This window comes from Monodelphis domestica, chromosome 3, assembly GCF_027887165.1.
Source record: "Monodelphis domestica isolate mMonDom1 chromosome 3, mMonDom1.pri, whole genome shotgun sequence".
Lineage (NCBI taxonomy): Eukaryota > Metazoa > Chordata > Mammalia > Didelphimorphia > Didelphidae > Monodelphis > Monodelphis domestica.
Genome location: NC_077229.1, coordinates 96,847,528 through 96,869,138, shown reverse-complemented (window position 1 = coordinate 96,869,138; position 21,611 = coordinate 96,847,528). Strand labels below are relative to the sequence as shown.

The following is a 21,611-nucleotide window of genomic DNA, read 5'->3' as shown; positions in this document are numbered from 1 at the left end:
GCTTTCTCATAGTAAATGTTTCATTTTTAAGAGTTAACAGTATCATTGTGGCTTATTGGTGCAGATAGGAAAGAAAAGAGAGGAGTGGAGGGGTGGGGGCTCACAAGGGTGTGTTAGCAAATGTTTAACAACTGAATTTCTGGAAACAAAAAACATAGGGCACACTTTTAAACTTAATCTGTATCCTTAATCCTTTTTCCAATCACCTTCTAGAGTCTAGATAATCATCAAAACAATAAATCAGGGTGCAGTTAAAGGACTCAGGACAAAGAGAACCAGACTTCAAGGCAGGAGGTCCTGGGTTCAAATATGGCCTCAGACACTTCCTAGCTGTGTATGACCCTGAACAAGTCACTTAACTCCAGTCACTGAGCTCTAATCGTTCTTCTGCCTTGGAACCAATACTTAATACAATTTTAAGACAGAAGGTAAGGATTAAAAAAAATCAAATAAATTAGGACCCAATTTACACAGCTTTCCAAGGCATTTTTTTTCCAGCTAATGATGAAAATTTAACATTTGGCTCTCACTAGCTGGTTCAAGAAGGTACCAGCTGTACATACCTATCATGGGTTATAGTTATAGCTTCCAGATTAAAAGATATAAAATTCCAGCCTTAATTAAGTCATCCCCACCCCACCCCCCATCTTAGAATGAATATTGTGTATTGGTTCTAAGGCAGAAGAGCAGTAAGGGCTAGGTAATGGGGGTCAAGTGACTTGCCCAGGGTCACACAGCTAGGAAGTGTCTGAGGTCAAATTTGAAACCCAGGGTCTTCTATCTCTGGGCTTGGCTCTCAATCCGCTGCCCCCTCTTGGCTAAGTCTTGACTACAACTGGGTTTACCTCAGCTTTTCTGACTACATGGTTGGCTTTAGATCCCTAGCTCTGAAGAGGCAAGTTTATATCCTTGCTGCTGATCCATCATACCTCTGAGGGCAGCCCTCCATCAGTACCCTCCCTCTGGAGGGACCCCCTCACACTGCACACTAGCGAGGGTCAGGGCTTCTCCCAAAGACAACAGTTCTGTGGGGTGTCTGAGCCCCAAAAGGCCCAGGTATCCCCTCTCCTTCCACCCCTATTTGCACTTTGCACCCTTGGCCCCCAGGGTCTCCCTCTGCTCACCACTCTCAGAATCAGAGGAGTCTCGGTCCATGGAGCCAGCGCTGCTAATGATATTGGCCAGGTGAACAGCGGTCCAGGCAAACGGCATGCGGTAGCGGCCCAGGCGACTACAGAACTGTTCCGCCGCGTGACGCAACTTCTCCAGCTTCTCCTTGTTCTGTCCCCCACCAGAGGCATGGTTTCCCCTTAGAGTCTCCAAATGGGCCCCCTCCTTCCTCACCCTGGTATAGCCCAATCAGGATGGGAGTTAGGAGGTTTCCAGCCCTATCTCTGCCCGTGTTTGGCTATGAAACCTTGGGTGGCCTCAGGCTTTCCCACCCATAAAATGGGGACATCCATGGCTAAAGACAAAGATTGCTAGCTATGGTTGTTTCAGGGTTGGGACATTCCAGAATGGGTTGAAGGAGGAACCTAAAGGGATCTTTCCTGCCTCCACCTCCATTCTCCCCCTGCCAAGCTCCCACCTTGACGGTATCCGACTCCTTCATGACCATGTAAGGCTCACAGCATTCGCCGATGTCACCTTGCTGCAAGACTTTCTCCAGCTGGTGGGAGAGGGGAGGGGGGAGAACACGAGGATGAGTTAGCTCAAGGGGTGGAGGGAAGAACAAGAGAAGAAGCCTCTTCGGTTCAGAGAGAGACTAGGAGATAAAGAAGGGGACAGACTTTGTATACCAAGCTCAGGGACCTGGATCTGTTCATGGACAAGATTCCTCCTGCCCACAGGGCCACCGCCAGCGGTTACCCAGGGGAAGGCTTGGAACAGTCCCAAGAGAGAGCCTGGGGATGTCCCTCATTGGGAAGCGCAATCGTGGCTCCATCAGAGATCGAGCCAGGAGCTAGATGGCTGATCTCTGGATCGGTGAGCTCAGAAATCAGAGGAATCATGGAATTTCGAGGTAGAAGGGCCTCTAGAGAACACAAAATTTAATTCCTTTTTACCAATAAGGAAATCAAAGCCTAGATGGGTTAAGTGACTTGTCCAATGTCACACAGAATTCATCTCATGTATCTGATCTTGTCATTTCTGCTTTCACAGCATTTCCCATATATGTTTCTTTTCTACTCATGCTACCACCATCCCACTTCACATCCAGACTAAGTGTGACCACCGTACAATTAGCCTCCCCAAATCAAGTCTCCCCACTTCAGTTTCTCCTGCAACGAGGTGGTCAGAGTAATCTTTCTTTTATTTTTTAACCCTTCCCTTCTGTCTTTGAATTCAATACTTTCCAAGGCAGAAGAGTGGTAAGGGCTAGGCAACTGGGGTTAAGTGAATTGCTCAGGGTCACAAACAGCTAGAAAATGTCTAAGGTCAAATTTGAACTCAGGACCTCTCTCTATCAACTGAGTCATCTAGTGGTCCCTCAAAGTAATCTCCCTAAAGCAAATTTCTGACTATAAAACTACCCCAAATCAATCATTTCTATTGACTTCTGGATCTTCATCCAAGTCATGCCCCTTGTGAGTATCCCCCAAGTTTCTGTTCCAGTCCTCTTCTCCACTTTGACTTGGTGATCTCATCAGCTCCCACAGGTTCAATTATCATCTCTCCCAGAGTTCTATATCAAGCCCCAGTCTCTCTCCTTAGCTCTAGTCTTATATCACCAACTGCCTTGTGGATATCTTGAACCCCGTATGTCTTGTAGGTGTCTCAAACTCACCATGTCCAAGAGAAAACTCATTATCTTTCCCCTAAACTTTCCCCTTTTCCCAACTTTTCCAACACTGACAAATCTTACCAGTCACCCAGGCACACAAGCTCAGTGCCATCCTCAATACACCTTGTACAGTTAAACAATGCCCTCATCACCGCATGCCTAGATCATTACAATACCTTTCTTTCCTTTTTTCCCCCTAAACATCTTACTTTCTGTCTTAGTAAAACTCTAAGGCAGAACCAGTAGGGGCTAGGCAGTAAACGAGGCTGAGTGACTTGCCCAGGGTCACAAAGCTAGGAAGTGGCTGAGGTCAGAGTCGAACCCAGGACCTTCTCTCTCCATGCTGGTGCTCTATCCACTGGGCAACCTAGCTGCCCATACAACATCCTCTGAATTGTTTTCCCTATCTCATGTTTCTCTCCATTGAATCCATCTTTCACTCAGCTGCCAAAATGATTTTTCTAAACTATGAAGAAACGATGTCATTCCTCCATCTCCTAAATACTTCATTAATAGCACTGACTTCCAATTACTTCCAGGATTAAATATAAAATCCTTTATTTAGCTTTTATTGAAGCCCTTAAATTATTCCTCTTTCTTATTTACCTTTTTCTGCTTTTCTTGAATTTTGTATTTGGGCATCAACTTTTCTGTGTAAGTATGGTCTTTTCTTCAGGAGTGCTTGGAAATCTTCTATTTTATTAAATGATCATACTTTCCCCTAAAAGAATATAGTCAGTTTTGCTGGGTAGGTGATTCTTGGTTGTAAAACCAGTTCCTTTGCCTTCCAGAATATCATATTCCAAGTCTTCTGGGCCTTCAATGCAAAAGCTGCCAAATCCTGTGTAATCCTGAATGGGGCTCCATAATATTTGAATTGTTCCTTTCTAGCTGTTTGTAGTATCTTTCTCCTTGGCCTGGGAACTCTTGAACTTGGCTATAACATTCTTGGGAGTTGTCATTGTGGATTCTTTCAATCTTTATTTTACCTTCTTGTTCAAGAATATCAAGGCAGAAGAACAAAAGATCAAGGATATCCAGGGAAATCATGAAAAAAAAATGTGAAGGAAGGAGGACTTGCAGTCCCAGATCTCAAACTATACTATAAAGCAGTGGTCATCAAAACAATTTGGTACTGGCTAAGAGGAGGACCAGTGGAATAGACTTGGGGTAAGTGACTTCAGCAAGACAGTCTATGATAAGCCCAATATCCCAGCTTTTGGGATCAAAATCCACTATTTGATAAAAACTGCTGGGAAAATTGGAAGACAGTATGGGAGAGATTAGGTTTGGATCAACATCTCACACCCAACACTAAGATAAAACTCAGAATGGGTGAATGACTTGAATATAAAGAAGGAAACTATAAGCAAATTAGGTGAACACAGAATAGTATACATGTCAGATCTTTGGGAAAGGAAAGACTTTAAAACCAAGCAAGAGCTAGAAAAAAACCACAAAATGTAAAATCAATAATTTTGATTACATCAAATTAAAAAGGTTTTGTACAAACAAAACCAATGCAACCAAAATTAGAAGGGAAACAACCAATTGGGAAGCAATTTTCATAACAAAAACCTCTGACAAAGGTCTAATTACTCAAATTTATAAAGAGCTAAACCAATTGTACAAAAAAATCAAGCCATTCTCCAATTGATAAATGGGCAAGGAACATGAATAGGCAACTTTCAGTTAAAGAAATCAAAACCATTAATAAGCACATGAAAAAGAGTTCTAAATCTCTTATAATCAGAGAGATGCAAATCAAAACAACTCTGAGGTATCACCTCATACCTAGAAGATTGGCTAACATGACAGCAAAGGAAAGTAATGAATGCTGGAGGGGATGTGGCAAAGTTGGGACATTAATGCATTGTTGGTGGAGTTGTGAATTGATCCAACCATTCTGGAGGGCAATCTGGAACTATGCCCAAAGGACACTAAAAGATTGCCTACCCTTTGATCCAGTCATAGCACTGCTGGGTTTGTACCCCAAAGAGATAATAAGGAAAAAGACATGAACAAGAATATTCATAGCTGCGCTCTTTGTGGTGGCAAAAAATTGGAAAATGAGGAGATGCCCTTCAATTGGGGAATGGCTGAACAAATTGTGGTATATGTTGGTGATGGAATACTATTGTGCTCAAAGGAATAATAAAGTAGAGGAATTCCATGGAGACTAGAACAACCTCCAGGAAGTGATGCAGAGTGAGAGGAGCAGAACCAGGAGAACATTATACACAGAGACTGATACCCTATGGTGCAATAAAATATAATGGACTTCTCCATTAGTGGCAACGCAGTGATCCTGAACAACCTGGAGGGATCTACGAGAAAAAACACTATCCACATTCAGAGGAAAAACTGTGGAAGGAGAAACGCAGAAGAAAAAACAACTGTTTCAATACATGGGTCGAGGGGATATGGTTGGGAATGTAGACTCTAAATGAACATCCTAATGCAAACACCAACAACATGGAAATAGGTTTTGATCAAGGACACATGTAATACCCAATGAAATTGTGTGTAGGCTGTGGGAAGGGTGGGGGGAGGGGAAGGGAGGGAAATAATATAATTCTTGTAACCAAGGAATAATATTCTAAATTGACTAAATAAATTAACTTTAAAGAAAAAGAATATCAGGACAGTTTTCCTGAACAATTTCCTATAGTATGAAGCTTAGGCTTTTTTTTTTTGTCATGACTTTTGGTAGTCCAATAATTCTTAAATTGTCTCTCCTGGATCTATTTTCCAGGTCAGTTGGTTTTTCAATGAGATATTTCATATTTTCTTCTATTTTTTCATTCTTTTGATTTTGTTTTGTTGTTTTTTAAGGTCTTGTGAAGTCATTAGCTCTATTTGCCCAATTGTAATTTTTAAAAACTGAATTTCTTCCATGATCTTTTGCTCTTCCTTTTCCATTTGATCCATTCTTTTTTTAAAGTCATTCTTTTCTTCATTTGACTTTTTTGCCCCCTTTTCCAGGATGTCAATTCTGGTTTATAAGACACTGTTTTCTTCCTTTGATTTTCATGCCTCTTTTTCCCATTTTGCCTTTTAAGCTGTTGTTCTCTTTTCCCCAATTTTCTTCAGCCTGTCTTATTTGATTTTTGAATTCCTTTTTGAGTTCCTCCAGAGCCTGAGTCCAATTTCCAGTTTGTTTTTGAGGTTTTGCTTAAAGTTCCTTGGATCCTGTCATCTTCTATTGGTTCTGTTCTTTGGTCTTTATCCCTGTAGAATCTTTAAATTGTTACCTCTTTTTTTTTCTGTTGTTTATTCATTTTTTCCCCCTGTGAACTGTAAGCTAGCCCCTCTGTTGGTTTATTGAATTAGGAGGTTTGAGTTGCTGTTCCCTGGGGCTGAATCTTCAAATCTCTCTCCTCTGCTGGTATATTGGATTAGGCTGGTTGAGCTAATCTGCCCTGGGGCTAAATCTTCACTGTAGTCAGTGGCAGAAGGGGAAGGTGCCCAGCCAGATGGTTCCTGTTTCTTCTTGACAGCTGCTACCAGAGCCCAGGACCTCAAGTCTGAGGTCTGACGTGCTCCTTCGTGGTTACAGCCCCCACCCCGTGATCCCAAAGTCAGTTTACATTTAATCACAAATCTCAGTGTGGTAGGTATGTGAGGGAGTATTTGGCAAGCACAATCTTATTTCCGTTCTCCTCTTATCCTTTGGAAATTGATTCTCTCTGCTTACCTTTCAAGTTGTGTTCAACAAGAGCCTGTGACTCCATCTTGTTGTTGGGTTTGTATTCCTGTCTTTTTGAAGCTCTTTTTAAAGACCGGTATGGAAGGATAGTCAGCGATTTTAGCTTTTGCTGCTCCTAAGCTGCCATCTTGACTCTGTCTGGCTTTTAAAGACCTTCATAAACAGGTCCTTTCCTATTTTTCCAGTCTTCTTATGCCTCTCTCTCCTCTATGTACTCTGCTATCCAGTGATACTACCTTTCTTGCTGTTTTTTTAACATAATCTTCCATCTTGACTCCATGGATTTTCTTTTTCTCTTCTTTTCTTAGAATCAATATAGTATATGGGTTCCAAGGCAGAAGAGTAGTAAGAACTAGGCAATGGGGGTTAAGTGACTTGCCCAGGGTCATACAACTAGGAGGGTCTGAGACTAGATTTCAACCCAGTATCTCCCATCACTGGACCTAGCTCTCAATTCACTGAGCTACCTAGCTTCCCCTCCAGACATTTTCACTAGTTTCCTTTAAGACTGGGCTCAAATTCCACCTTTTGCAAGGAAACTTTCCTGGTCCTAACTCCACTCCCACCCCAAATATATCTGAAATTAATTTCTATATATTGTCATTCAGTCATTTCAGTCCCATATGACTTGTTGTGACCTCATTTGGAGTTTTCTTGGCAAAGATACTATAGTGATTTGCCATTTCCTTCTCCGGCTCATTTTACAGATGAGGAAACAGAGACAAATGAAATAAGTGACTTTCCCAGAGTCACATAGCAAGTAAATGTTTGGGGTCAGACTTGAACTTGGTTTTTCTGAGTGCCATATCTGGCCCTCTATCCACTGTGCCACCTAGCTGCCCTAACTTCCATATATACTATTTATATTCTGTGTGGATATAATTCTTTGCACATCGTATGAGCCTTTAGCCTGTGCGTCCTTTGACAGCAGGGACTATCTTTAGTCTTTCTTTGTATCCCCACTGCCTGGCAAATAGTAGGTGCCTAATAAATGTCTGAATGACAGGCTTTCTTGTATACCACCATGCCTGAGGGGCCCAACGTAGAGGTCTAAACTCTTTGCCCTGGCATTCCAAATTCTGTATGTTACTCTCCTCATCACAGCTCCCAACCAAGCCTGCATCCTCTCCAACTCCAAACATTTAAGGCTCCTTCCTGCCTCTATGACATCTCTCTAGTCCCAAATAAATGGCATCTCTACCACTATCCATCGATCCAGTTCCTGGGCATTCCCTCAAGGTCCAGCTGAAGGTGTCCCTCTTCTGAGAAGCATTCCTAGATTACCCCAGTCCAGTGTTCTCCTGCTTCCTGTATAGCCTGCTCCTTGGTCATATCCTGCCTTTTGTTATCCTCTTTTCCAGAAGTATCTCCTGGCCTAAAGAGCCTGGGAAAGGGCATGCTACAGCTCCTATGGCCCCCAACCCTAGAGAAGGGAAAAGAGCCCACGACTCACTCACCTTAATAACCAGGAAGATGTCTGGGGAGGGATAGGTGATAGAAAAGATGGCGGAGCGTGCCAGGGTGGAAATAGCTGGGTGTGCCACATGGGCCCGGAGCAGCCCCTTCATGTGGTCAGAGTTCAAGTCAAAGTAGAAATTCTCTGAGATCTGCAGAAGAGACATTATGAAAGTAAATGACCAATATCAAAAGTGGAAAAGGAGAATTCCCAACGAATAAAGGAGAAACTAAAGCAATTATTAGGAATTACTTTGCCCAACTACATGCCAATAAATCTGACAGTCTAAGTAAAATAGATGACTATTTATGAGAGAGTCAGCTGTGGCCACAGTCTCCAAGGAGCCCTCCAGGCTCAACTCAATCCTACCATTTAATAAATGTCCTACTTATATGAAAAGTGCGAGGTGCTGGGTTTATGATTTTAGAAATGAAACAGCTCCCAGGCCTCAACGACTTTAGATTCTAGAGTCCCTAGAAGTTGTTGTTATGGTATTATTATTATTAACCCTAGTCTTCCATCTTAAAATCAATACTATGTATCAGTTCCAGTGCAGAAGGGTGAGTCAATAGGGGTTAAATGACTTGCCCAGAGTCACATAGCTAGGAAATATCTGAAGTCACATTTGAACCCAAGATCTTCCATCTCTAGATTTGGCTCTCAATTCAGTGAGTCGCCTTGCATCCCCCATTAATTTCTGACCAGATTTTAAAGCATTTTTTTTTTGCGTGTGATTTTGTTGATATGGGGAGCTCCTGAAGGAGTTATTCCTCCCTCCAAGGCAGTTTTGGCAGCCCATGCCTGCCTTTGGACTTGAACTACATTTGCCTGGCTCCAAAGTCGGCTCTACCCACTATACTGCACTGCTTTTCAACAATAATCATACTTAATAATACAAAGTGCTTTAAGTTTTCTAAGTGCTGGACATACAATGCTCAAATCTCACATGAACCACCACCCTAACAGCCACATTTGGCAAGACCTATAGATCTTATTAGAGGTGGTGGCCCATTTTCAGGATGAGAATACTGAGGCTTCTCTAGGTTCCATGACATGTCCAAGATCACACAACCAGGAAGCTTAAATGAAGTTTTTCCTGACTCCAGACCTGATATTTTCTCTGGTCTACCACAGGTCCAGAAATAAATACAAAGTATTCTGAAACAAGAACAGTAACAGTTGGGGGGCTGGGGAGGGTCTCATGCAAGGGAAAACAGAGCAGCTGTTACCCCAAGAACTGAGCAGTGCCAGGACAAGTCTGCCAGGGCACCCCAAAGGGGTATCACACCTACCTTCTTTTTCTCTCTGATGTCATAGAGGGCGAGGATGCCAAAAATGGGTTCAATTTCAATCTCAAACCTGGATGGGGAGAAATACACAGAGCCAGCCTCAGCCCCAGGGCACCTGGACTCCAACAATAGCCCAGCAGACCTTCCTAAAGACTCAAGCATGGTTTCCTAAGAATGACAACAACCCACATCTACGTGATGCTTTTTGAAACCCTTACCTCCGTCTTAGAATCAATACTGTGCATTGGCTCCAAGGCAGAAGAGAGATAAGGGCTAGGCAATGGGGGTTAATGAACTGCCCAGGGTCACCCAGTGAGGACTTGAACTCAGATCTTCTGGACTCCAGGTCCAGTGCCCTATCCCCTGAGTCACCTAGCTCAGATTAAATTTAACTCTTCCCTGATTACAACAATGAAATTAATTAACTCTCCCCTGATTGTGAAGATTAAATTGTAACTCCTGACTATTTTTAGAACATCTTACTTAAAGTTGAATATGGAGATCTGCCCATTTTTAGATCTAATCACCAAAAGTGTAAATATCTCACTTAATCACTGAGTGTGAGGTCTGGGACCCATGTGTGCAATAGTGGGCGACAAATCAGAATCAACTGACTGTCCTCTGGGCAGTCCTAGAGCAGAGCATCAACTGTGATTGGTGGACATAAAATTAGGGGAAGACACAGGAAGTGACACAAGAGAAAATGTCTTTAAAAGGGAGTGACAACTTCCTGAAGGAATTCCATTCTTCATACTTTTGAGCTAAGGCTGGTGAAGAGGGGCAGAAGGATCTGCTGACTTGACTGGAAACCCTATTCCTTAGACTGACACATGGTGAGTGAAAAGCTGACCCTTAACTGCTGGATTATCTGAAGAGACTTCCCCAGGTCCTGGGCTACAAGGGCCGAGGCCTATCTGGTTGAGGATTAAACTCCCCTGCCTGGGTTGAGATGAGGGTCAGAGATAAATTACTTAGTGTTTAGGCTAGATGTCTTACCTTATCCTCTCTCTGATTTCTTACTTCACTCTTTCTACAATTTGTAAATAAATTATAAATAAATGTCTTTGGAATTAATTAAATTCCCGGTCTTAAATAATCCAGTCCAACCCTTTTAAAAATAAGCCCCTTTCCCCTCTTACAACACGATATCCCTTTGTGTCCAAGTCTCATCCCTGCAAAGGCTGAGAGGCACTGAAGGGCCGTGAGACACTTCTGCTATGTCTGTGTTTGTCCCTCGCGCTTGTCACCTGGGTCCGGGCCCACAGGAGACCCCTGGGCATGGCTACGACTGCCTAAGACATCCACCAAGGGTCCAGGGACTCCAGTGGGCAGTGGGGGAGGAAGAAAAGAAGCCCACCCACACTCACTTGAGAGACAAGCACTTGACCAGGATCCTCTGTCCGAAGTGTTCTTTGGGGGGCTCTGGAATGCTGCAGCGTTCCACAGCCTCATCCTATGGAGGATACAGAGCCAATGACCCTCAGACCCCGAGACCCCTTTCTCTGCAGAGGATGAACAGAGGGGCCCCAAACCTGGGCTCATCAGAAAGGGCTGTAAAAGCAGGATTCTGGGGGCAGGATCCATCTCTGCAAACACTGGGCTTTCCCCCAGGGACAGGTGCAGGGATTGGTGGGTTGTCCTCAGGATGGCTACCAAGGAGGGCCCTCTGGGGAGCAGGGCTGAAAGGAGTCTGACAGAGGGGGGGGGGTCACCTAGTTCAATCCTACTCATTTCGTTATGTAACAAAATGATTTTGTCCTAGTAACAGCCCTTACGCAGAAGGCAGGGGAATCGAGGAAGCTCGGTGGGTAGGGTTGGTTCTGGAGATGGGAGGTTCTGGGTCCAAATCTGGCCTCAGATGTTTCCTAGCTCTGTGATCCTGGGAAAAAAAATCACTGAACCCTCACTGCAGAGCCTTTATTGATCTCTTATCTTAGAACTGATACTTAGTATCAATTCTAAGAGAAGGTAAGTTAAAAAAAAAAAGGGAAAGGCTAGGCAAATGGGGTTAAGTGACTTGTTCAGGGTCACACAGCTAGGAATTGTCTGAGGCCAGAGTTGGACCCAGGTCTTCCCATCTCTAGCCCTGACTGCTCTAACCACTGCGCCACCTAGCTACGCTCCAAACTACTCATTTTACAGAGGAGGACGCTGAGGCCCAGAGATAGGAAGCATCTTCTCCAAAGGTGACACAAACAGTAAGCCAGGATTTGTACCCAGGTCTCTGATGCTGGATCCAGTCTCTTTCTCACTATCCTCAAGCAGCCCTTGGGGCAAGAGCCTCAAGACTTTGCAAGTGGATTTATGGCTACTCTTTTTGTGGTGGCAAAGAATTGGAAACTAAAGAGATATCCCTCGAGTGGGGAATGGCTGAGCAAACTGTGGTATATGATGGTGATGGAATACTATTGTGCTATAAGGATGATGAACAGGATAATTTCAGAAAGAGCTGGAAAGACCTGCATGAACTGATGCAGAGTGAAATAAGCAGAACCAGGAGAACACTGTACACAGTAACTAAAACATTATGGAACAATCAACTGGGATAGACTTAGCTACTCTCAGCAATGCAATGATCCACGACAGTTCTGAGGGACTTATGACAAAGAATGCTCTCCACCTCCAAAGAAAGAACTGTGGGAGTCAGAATGCAGATGAAAGCAGATGATTTTTTACTTTCGTTCATTTGTTGTTTTTTTGGGGGGGTGTCAGTTTTATAGAATTATTCTCTTACAAAAATGACCAACATGGAAGTAAGTTTTGCATGATAATAAATGTATAACACAGACTAAATTGCTTGCCAGCTCTAGGAGGAGGGAAGGAAGAAGGAAGGAAGGGAGACAATTTGTGTTGTATAACTTGGGAACACTTAGGTGGAAATTTGTTATTCCATTAATTGGTAAAATAAAACATAAAAATAAATAAATTAAATTAAAAAGACTCTGCAGTGGAATTTGAGCAGGGTTCACCTCATCTGGGGCAGGGTAAAGGGCCAGGAGGTCCCGAGGACGGTTCTGCCTCCTAAGCTCCTCATTCCTCCGGTCAATCTCATCAGGGGCCGTGTGCTCCAGCAGGGCAGGCAACAGTGAGTCTGCGGCAGAGTTTTTCAGGTCGAAGATGTTGGAGGCCCAGCTCCCCCGGGGAGTGTCATCAAGGGAGGCTGAGCAATGCTTCAGGTCATCCTGGGAGGGCAAGAAGGAAGCAGGGACCGCTGAGGGAATCCTCTATGCCCCTGTGGCTCCTTCTCTAACCAAGAGATGCTTTCTCTTCCCGGGTATATTTTACTTCGTGTAATAATTAATATTAAAGCAAGTTTGTAATTCCAGAGATCCTGCCAGTTACTAAGGGCAGATACAGCTGGCTGGGGATGCTGGGCCCTGAAGGAGAAGAATTTATTAAACTGAATTCCTAAATTGGGTGCCTAAAGATAGGATGGATGGGAAATAAATTCCTTATCTCAGGACTAGCCACAATGACCCTGCAAAAGGAGACGGTAGAGCTGTCCCAGGTAGACTTGTCTAGTTTTGTAGGGTCAGAGGAAGCCCACATGGGAAAGGGTTTAATAATAACAACAACAACATCAATAATAATAATAGCTACTATTTATATAGTGCTTTATAAATATTATCTTGTATTTTCACAACAACCCTGGGAAATCGGTGTTAATATCACCGATAGTGTTAATATCACCTATATTTTACAGAAGAGGAAACTGAGGCAAACAGAGGTTAAGTGACTTGCCAAGAGTCACACAGCTAGAAAATATCTGAGGTTGGATTTGAACTCAAGTTTCTCTGATGTCAAGTTCAGCACTGTGCTGCTTAGCTGCTGCTGCTTTTTTTTTTAAGCCCTTTCCTTCTGTCTTAGAATTGATACTAATATTGGTTCCAAGGCAGAAGAGGGATAAGGGCTAGGCAATGAGGGTTACATAGCTAGGAAGTGTCCAGAGTCAAATTTGAACCCAGGACCTCCCATCTCTAGACTTGACTATTTATCCTCTAGGCCACCTAGCTGCCCCTTAAACTAGACATGTCAGGCCCTTCAGGGACAGAGTAGCTAAGCAGGAGAGGGGTGAAGGGAGGGATTTGCAGCCTGGGACTCACCAAGTCTTCAGAGGCCATCCTTTCCTCCCCGGCCGAGTCCAACTCAAAGACCTGTCGGGCCAGGCCCTTCTGGCGCTCTCGCTGCCTCTCTGCAGTATTGGGACTGTAGGACGAGCTCAGGGACTGGTACCTGGCAGAGGCAGAAGGAGGTGGTCAGAGCCTCCTGCCAGGAAGCTGACCTCTTGAGGGGTCTGGTCTCTCAGCCCTGGCTTTTCCCTGGGGTGGGCGAGGGCAGGCTGCCAAAGCCAAGTGACCCAGCTCTGAGGGCAGGGCCTGACCGCAGGTGGTCACACATAGCCTGGGCTCCCCCTCATGCACCCATCCACTCGGTGCAGGCCGGGGGCCCCGGCTGATCGGGACAGGCTGCCTTGGCTTTGCTTGTGTGTTAAAGAGGAAAGAGAAAGGCTGGAATGCCCTGATGCCCGCTTTCCCTTACAGAGCGAGGGGGAAGGTCAAACAAGAACAGGAAGGACAGAAGGACAGGAAGGAGGACCCCGAGGGGGCATGGTAAGAATGGGAGGGGGTGTCCGAGAAGTCTGCCAGGAGAGCGGCCCACTTCAGAAAACAGTTCGGCCACGAGGGACTTCTCTCCCTGGCGACTGGCTGAATACTCTCAAATAGGAGCCAAATGCCTCCGTTCTCTTCCATCCAAGCAGCCAGGGGCCAACTGTCATGAATAACGTCCTCTTTACAGACAGAGAAACTGAGCCCCAGAGAGATTAAATGCCTTTTCCATGGCTGATCTGGGTCTAGAACTGAGGTATCCAGAGGCCCAGCCCAGAGCTCTGACGCCAAAGCCGCTTCCAGCTGATCACTCACTTTCTCCGGACAATGACCCAATCCTCAGTATAGATTTCAATGGCGTCCCTCACCCGAGCGTCCAGCTTCCTGTTGGAGGAGATGCGAAAAGCGGCCATCAGTGGCTAAGAGTGGAGACGCCAGAGCCAAGGCTGGACGGTGGGGGGAAGGGGGCAGCACTCACCCTTCCTCAGGGATCCCTGGCTCTGTGGTCCGGCATTCTCGAGCCTCCAACACCAGCTCGAGGTCATCAGCCGGGAACTCCATGAGGTCCCGGAGTGGGCCGGGTTCTGCATCCATAGGGTGGTTCAGCAGGAAATCCTCCAGGTCCAGAGGCTCCACAACCTCCGTCAGGGGAACCTAGGGGCAGCAACACCCGCCCCCCACCACGGAGGGTCAGCTACGTCCAGAGCAGGGAGAGGACTGATCTAGGGGCAGCCGGAGGGGCCCATCTCCCCCAGAATCCTCCGGCCTCTCAAGGCTCCCCCGGCTACGTCTGGTCACTGCTCAAGGCTGGTCAGGTTTTTCCTCATGTCGAACTGAAATCTGACTCTCTGTAACTTCCTTTATTGCTTCTCGTCATGCCCTCTGGGGCCAAAGAGAACACGCTGAATCCCTCTTCCCCACCACCAGCCCCAGCCACCAGACAAGGTCCTTGACTTGAATTACCGCGCTGTGGCCCGGGGCAAGTCTTTTTCCTTCTCTGGGGCTCAGTTTCCCTATCTGTAAAATTAGGAGGGTGGACTTGAAGGTCTCTAAGCTCCTTTCCCAGTGCTGTCACTCTGTGGTTTGCTGGTGCCTCCCACCCCTCCCCCACCAGTACCAGGGCTGGGGTTTATCCTGGAGGGTCTATCCCTCGGCACTTGTCAAGTGTGACCCAGCAGCAGGGGGCAGTGTGGGTGACAACTAGGTGAAGGGGATAGGGGAAAGGGGGAGAGGAGAAAGAGAAGGGGGAGGGAAAGAGGAAGAAGAAGAGGGGGAGAAGAGTGACAGAAGGAAGGGGAGGGTGAGGAAGAGAAGGGGAAGATGGGAAAGGGGAAAAGGAGGAGAGGAATGAGAAGAAGAGGAGAGGAGGGGGAGGGGAAGAGAGGAGAGGAGGGAAAAAAGGAGGAGGGGAGGGGGAAGAGGGGGAGATGAGTGACAGAAGAGGAGGGTGAGGAGAAGAGGAAGAGAAGGGGAAGAGGGGGAAGGGTTAGGGTTAGGGGAGAAGGAGAAGAAAGAGGAGAGAAGGAGGGGGAAGAGGATAAGAGGAGGGGGAAGAGGAGGGGAGGAGAGGAGGAGAAGGGAAGAAGGGGGAGAGGAGGAGGAAGAGGAGGGAAGAAGGGGGGAGAGGGAGAAGAGATGGGGAGGAGGGGGAAGAGGAGAGGAGGAAAGGAGGGTCTGGGAGCTCAGGAAGAGCAGAAAAGGAAGAAATCTAACCCTGCAATGGGAAGGGGCCATAAGGCTTTTAGGGAGCTGCTCCTTTGACCCTTAGATGGAAACTGATGGCCATTTCCTAGAATAAGGGAGCCCAGAGAGGGGATGAGAAGCAGAGGGACCATGGGAGCCAAGGCAATCTCTTCCCAAAGTCAGAAGCCTGAGAAGTGAATGGAATGAGCCGGAGGCTTCCCTTTCCCCACCCACAGGCAGAGATACCCAAACCACAGGAGGAAGTGTGGGAGGAGAACCACAACAACCACAGGAGATGGTGGAAGGAAGGAGGGGGACTACAACAAACCAGAGACCAGACCTGGCTGGACATGGAATGTCAGTGGCAGTCTCCTTTCCCTTTTCTCTAGCCATTCCTGGTCTCAGGCTATTCCAGGCTAACTCCTCTTCTTTCCCTGACTGGCCCTGAGCAGAGAAAGATCTGGGGGAGCAGGAGAGCGGGTCTGACAAAACTACCCCCCAGACCCCCAACAAACCCAAGCCATCTATTCTGTATAGCCCTCCTCAGCCCAGGGACAACTGGACAAACTCTCAGGACAAAGAAATCATCTGGGACTGATAGACACCCCTTTGCCACAGCCTGGGTCCCCTCCTCTTCTTCTAGGACTCAAATATGCCTCAGTCCCCCCAAGCTGGATGGAACCACTCAGCCCACAGACCTGTGCTCCCTGGGGAGCTGCCTCAGTCTCCCCATCTGTGAAAGGAGAGGAGGGAGATTTCTGTCCCCAGGACGGTGGTGTCACAGAGAGGGAAGGAGACAGATTTGTGAAGGGCTTTCAATGGCTGAGGCCTCACTGTGTGGGGGGAGTAGGAGCCCCAGGCACACGGGTTGTTGTCAGAAGTTATGGCAGCAGGTGAGTGCACAGCCATGGTAGCCTGTGTGAACCTTGGGGACCCCTCAGCATCCAGGTGTGTCCACATGGGGCACATACCCAAGTGCTCATTCGAGTATTAGGCACAAGGATGTCTGTGTGCTCCTATCTCTGGCTGCCACAAGTTTAAATAAAAAAAACAACAAACCTAATATATACCAATAACCACTGAAACGAATATGTTTTAAAAATTAAATAAAAATTTTTAAAAATTCTAAATCAAGACAGCAGTAGGAGGGGCTCCTGGGGCAGCTTACGGCCGTAATCAGATCTGTCCCTGTCCCTCCCGCCCAGACTAGGGTCTATCCTCGGCAGATGCTCCCCCCCTTTGCCCCCCACTGCCCCCTTGTCTGGGGCCCCAACTCACAACCTGCTGGGAGCCGCTTCTCCTCTTGCAGAGCTGAGGGGAGCTGCTGTACTCTCGGGACACTTGCTTTCTGACTTCGGCAGCCACCGTCCTGCGGGACACAAGCTGGGCTCAGAGGGACAGAGGTGTGGGTGGGCTCTTGGGCCTCCTTCACGAAGCCTCAAGATAATTCTGAGCTCCTGCTTGGATGGGTTGAGGACAAAAGCAGGAGGAGAGACCCTGGGACCCAGGAGTCCTACACAAATCCATCAGTAACCAGCAGGGAGGTCAATTACCTTCCCTAGGGATGGGATGGAGACAGGCATGGCAGGCTGGGATATGGCAGGGAAAATTGGAAAAAATGACCCAGCCCCCAGATTCACACAGATTACTTATACTTGGAGGAAAAGGGGGGACAAAGGACAAAGCCACAGGAATTCCCAACAATCGCCTGGGCCCCAATCAGACTGGGAGTTGGATTTGGGAGAACAGATGGCCAGGGGCTGGGGAAACCAAGCCCTCGGTTCCAATTCTGTTTCCTTCCAAGGTAAAACATTTATCTAGACCCTGGGGAGCTCAGGATGGTGGGCAGAGAGGCCTGAGTTCTAGTTATGCCTCTTGGTAGCTTAATTCAATCCATCTGCATTTATTATTGTCTGCACCGGCAGACAAATACAAACATGAGACACACACTTCCTTCCCTTGTTCTACTAGACTGCTCTGTGGCTGAAGGTAACTTACTGCCCCTCTGTGTCTCAGTCTCCTCAGTTGTAAAGCACAGGCCTGTGCTGGCCCCTGCCCTCCTCTGCCTGCTTATACAGCCGGGGAACAGGCTGAGGCCAGGATTTTGTCCAAGCTCCCAGGGAGCCACGGGTCCCTCCGTGCTCTGGGGTGAGAACTCCCCTCGCCTTGACCAGCTGCAAAGCTTCATGAACACGCTGGCCTCCTCACAGGCTGGGGATGGGGGGAGGAAACAACAGAACAACTATTTTGGGGGCATGTCACTGGCAGCCCTGGCCCCAGGTCTCAGGGCTGGGTGATGGGGCAGGACACTAGAGGCAGCTGTGGCCAGCTCGCGCCCACTCGGGGACAACTCCCCGGTGCGACCCAGGTGCCCTCAGAGCGATGACCAGAGAGACCTCCCAGCTCCTTAGAGCTGCCGCGTGGGGAGGGGGCAGCTGGGACTGTCATTGCTTTTTGACTCTCTAGGAAACGGAGGCACTTAAGGGGGAAGAGGTGGTCCCAAGGCGCAGGGACACAACTCAGGTCTCCATTGGCTCCTTCCCCCTTTGTCTGAAGGACTCCCTTCGTTAAAGCATGGCTGTGGCCCTTCCACCAGGGCAGAGGTGGTCCCCTCAGCCTCCCACAGAGCATAAACTTCGGATCCCAGGACAATAGCTGCCCAGCCTTCTCTCTAGGCTGCTTCCTGGTGACACAGACATTGTTCCAGCCTGAGCCGAGTATGGGCTCTCACGGCCTCAGCTCTACCCACATGCGTGTGTGTGTGTGTGTGTGTGTGTGTGTGTGTGTGTGTGTGTCTGTCTGTCTGTCTGTCTGTCTGTCTGTCTGTCTACAACAGGCCTGTGTGTGGCTCTATGTGCTTGGGGGTGGGGGTAGGGAGGTGCCATTTAGTCCTGGGGAATCGTTTCCTGGTGTTTTCAGGACAGAGATGGGGCTTTTTGAAAGGGTCAACCATCCCTGGAGCATAAAGGAAGAGAGTCCCCCTCAGTGCCCCCCAGTTCCCCAGGCTCAGACTGACAGGCTTGGAGACTGAGCAGGATGGAATTTCAGAGGCCAGACGGGCCGTACCCCTTCATGGGACAGATGAGGAAACCCAAGGCCATCTAGGGCACGTGATCTCTGCCCAAAGTTACAGAGGTAGGTAAATGGCAGCCAGTTCCTCAGTAAATCAGCCAGGGATAGAGCACCAGCTTGTTCCCATAGACCTCAACAGAAAAACACTGCTGACCTTCCGACCCTGGCCCTGGCCCTGGTCCTTCCTCCTCCTCCTCCTCCTCCTCCTCCTCCTCCTCCTCCTCCTCCTCCTCCTCCTCCTCTCTCTCTCTCTCTCTATCTGTTTCTCCACTCTTCTGTCTTCCTCCCTCCCTCCTTCTCCCCTCTCCTCCTAATCTCTCATTCTCTACCCAGAGTCGTTCAAGAAGTAGGGAGCAGCAGAACTGGGGTTTAACTTCAGGCCTTCTGACTCCAAAGCTGGGGCTCCCTCCAAGATGCTGACCGGGGAAAGCCCTTTTCTCATTTTGAAGCCCCTCTCCTTCAAAATGGGGTTCTGTGCTCCCTTCTCCCTGCCTCCCCATTATGGGCCATTATGCCCCAAGAGTAGAGGGATGAGGCTCCCCTCCCAAGGTGCCAGGTTACAGGGATCCCTCAGTCATTCTAGGAGATTTCTGGGGAAGTAGGAAAGAGACTGACAGGGGTTTGCAGGGCCCTAGGCGGCGGAGGCCTTCTGGAGACAATGGAAACAGCATACCTCCTCCTCCTTCCTCCCCAACCCCAGCAGCTGCCAGGCTGGGAAGGGAGGGGTTCTGGCATTCCAGGCTCAGCTTCCCCAGGGGAGTCCCAGGGGGGAGGCAAAGGGCTGGGCCTGGGGGCAGAGGAGAAGGGGGTGGGTGGAGGAGGGCCAAGCTGTCAGGAAGAGGTCCAAGGACAGGACCCTTCAGAAAACAACCAGTCCTGCTGGAAAGGAAGTCAGGCCAGCCCTCTCCCACGCTGTCTGCCGGCTTCCGGCTTTGGGGTGCGCTCCAGGAAGGCCTCCATGCTTCAAATATACAGTCCCAAGAGTCCTAGCTGCAGGAGGAGGGAGCCACTAGCCTTTCAGACCACCCCATCTTGTACTTCAGACCTTCACGGCACCCCAAGTCAGCCTGTGCTGAGCTAAACAGAGGCGGGGAGCCAGGATCCAACAGGGCCCCCAGGTAGAAATCAGAATTCACCACCATGTCCTGAACAGGAGAGAATCGGAAGGGTGGTGAATAGGCTGGGATTTTGGAAGTTGTAGAAGCTTAGAAAGAGTAAAAATTCCCTGATGGTATAGTTTAAAAAAAAAAAGGTGCTGAATTGGGTATCAGATCATCTGGGTTCAAATCCCAGCTCTGCCATTTCCTCCTTATGTGACCTTCCCCTCTCTAGGACTCAGTTCCCTTATCTGTAAAAGAAGGAAGTTGCACTAGACAGCCTCTGAGGTCCCTTCCAGCTTTAAACCCATGATCCTATAATGCCCCGGGACTGGGGTCAAAGAATACTTCCTAGAGGAGGGGATAGAGAAGGGTGAGGCAAGGTGTGGGAATCCTCCCAGCAAGCCTGAATGGTGGGTACTGCCTCTGCCAGTCTGGTCCAGCCTTGCACCTCTCTCCGTCTCCTCAGGAGAAGGAAAGTTGAGGCTCGTTGTCCAGCTTTGCAGTCTTTGCTCACTGTATCCCTGGAAAATGAAGGCCACAGGCCACGTCTCTATGGCAGCGGGTAGGGAGATAAATATAAGGACAAACAAGGCAGCTGGACGAGGAACCCCCAACACCGTCGGCCAGCCAGAGAGACATCTTATTTTAGTTGGCTCTAAGTATGCCACAAAGAGGAGGGGGGCAGAGCTAGAAGGGTTAATGGCCTAAGCCATGGGTGGTCTCAGGCAAAACATCTCCAATTCAGACAGTCGTCCTCCCCTCCCTTTGAAGCTCCAGCCAACATGGACCCAACCCGGAGACTGCCGAGTTGTGCTCTGACCCCGCACATGGGCTGAGATCAAACTGGGTGCCGGCACAAGATAGCCAACGAACGGGCTTCCTTCCTGAGGCCCCTCAGGAACCAGCTCAGAGCTGGGCTGACACACTTAACTGTGCTGGGCTTTAGTCTCCCTGCTTGGTGAATGGGGCTCATTCCCACAGATCTGACGGGCATAGTTATGGAGAAGCCAAATGGCCTCCCTTCAATCTTATCTGAATCACAGCAATGGAAGGGACCTCAGAGGCGATCCAGCCCCTTCCTGATGTGGCAGCCTCCAGGCTTTCTGAACTAAAACACTCCCCTTCAAATCGTTCCAATCTACCACACTGACTGCCAGCTCCTATGCCTGGCACTGCTCTACACGCTGAGGACTCAAAGACAAAATAGCCCCTGCCTTCAGGGAGCTTACACTCTTCCCACCCATCCAGGCTTTAACCAACCTTGAAGACCCTGCTCAGATCCTGCCTCCAATCTTCCCTTCCTCTGACTCAATCTCCATTTGGACTCTACAGACCCATATATCATGGGTCATCCATGGGGAGCAGACCATGAGAGCTCTGTCTCCTCAAGGCTCCCCACTATATCCTGAACCCAGCACCCAAGGAAATGGCCTGTGTCTTCCTCCTGGAATGCCCTGGTACAAGGTTAGGCGTTTGTGTGTGGAGGTGGGATGTGGAGATCCTTGTTACTAACTAATGAATTAATTAAAAGATATAGTCTCTTGTCTACCCAGGGATGCACAATTGAACAGGAATCTGGAATGTGTATGGCTTTTACACACACACACACATACACACACACACACACACACACACACACACACACACACGAGAGAGAGAGAGAGAGAGAGAGAGAGAGAGAGAGAGAGAGAGAGAGAGAGAGAGAGAGAGAGAGAGAGAGAGAGAGAGAGAGAGAGAGAGAGAGAGAGAGAGAGAGAGAGAGAGAGAGAGAGAGAGAGAGAGAGAGAGAGAGAGAGAGAGAGAGAGAGAGAGAGAGAGAGAGAGAGAGAGAGAGAGATGGGAGAGGGAGAGAGAGAGAGAGAGATGGGAGAGGGAGAGACAGGGAGAGGGAGAGAGAGACAGGGAGAGAG

At 48.0% G+C, this 21,611-nt stretch overlaps 1 protein-coding gene across 10 annotated transcripts in view; it reads right to left on the bottom strand.

Annotated features, from left to right (window-relative positions):
• The window catches only part of DOCK6 (dedicator of cytokinesis 6), a 65,949-nt gene that overhangs the window by 35,616 nt on the left and 8,722 nt on the right, over nucleotides 1-21,611 (bottom strand). For 5 of the 10 annotated variants that reach the window (XM_056822718.1, XM_007488514.3, XM_056822720.1 and 2 more), the window contains exons 2-11: nucleotides 16,808-16,898; nucleotides 14,325-14,500; nucleotides 14,162-14,230; nucleotides 13,343-13,472; nucleotides 12,209-12,421; nucleotides 10,607-10,692; nucleotides 9,243-9,309; nucleotides 7,952-8,101; nucleotides 1,589-1,669; nucleotides 1,125-1,281 (exon numbers count right to left, since the gene is read on the bottom strand). In XM_056822718.1, the coding sequence (XP_056678696.1) occupies nucleotides 1,125-1,281; nucleotides 1,589-1,669; nucleotides 7,952-8,101; nucleotides 9,243-9,309; nucleotides 10,607-10,692; nucleotides 12,209-12,421; nucleotides 13,343-13,472; nucleotides 14,162-14,230; nucleotides 14,325-14,500; nucleotides 16,808-16,898 (1,220 nt within the window). The remainder of the gene's footprint in view (nucleotides 1-1,124; nucleotides 1,282-1,588; nucleotides 1,670-7,951; nucleotides 8,102-9,242; nucleotides 9,310-10,606; nucleotides 10,693-12,208; nucleotides 12,422-13,342; nucleotides 13,473-14,161; nucleotides 14,231-14,324; nucleotides 14,501-16,807; nucleotides 16,899-21,611) is intronic. The other 5 variants (XM_056822721.1, XM_056822725.1, XM_056822719.1 and 2 more) reach the window with 2 other exon arrangements.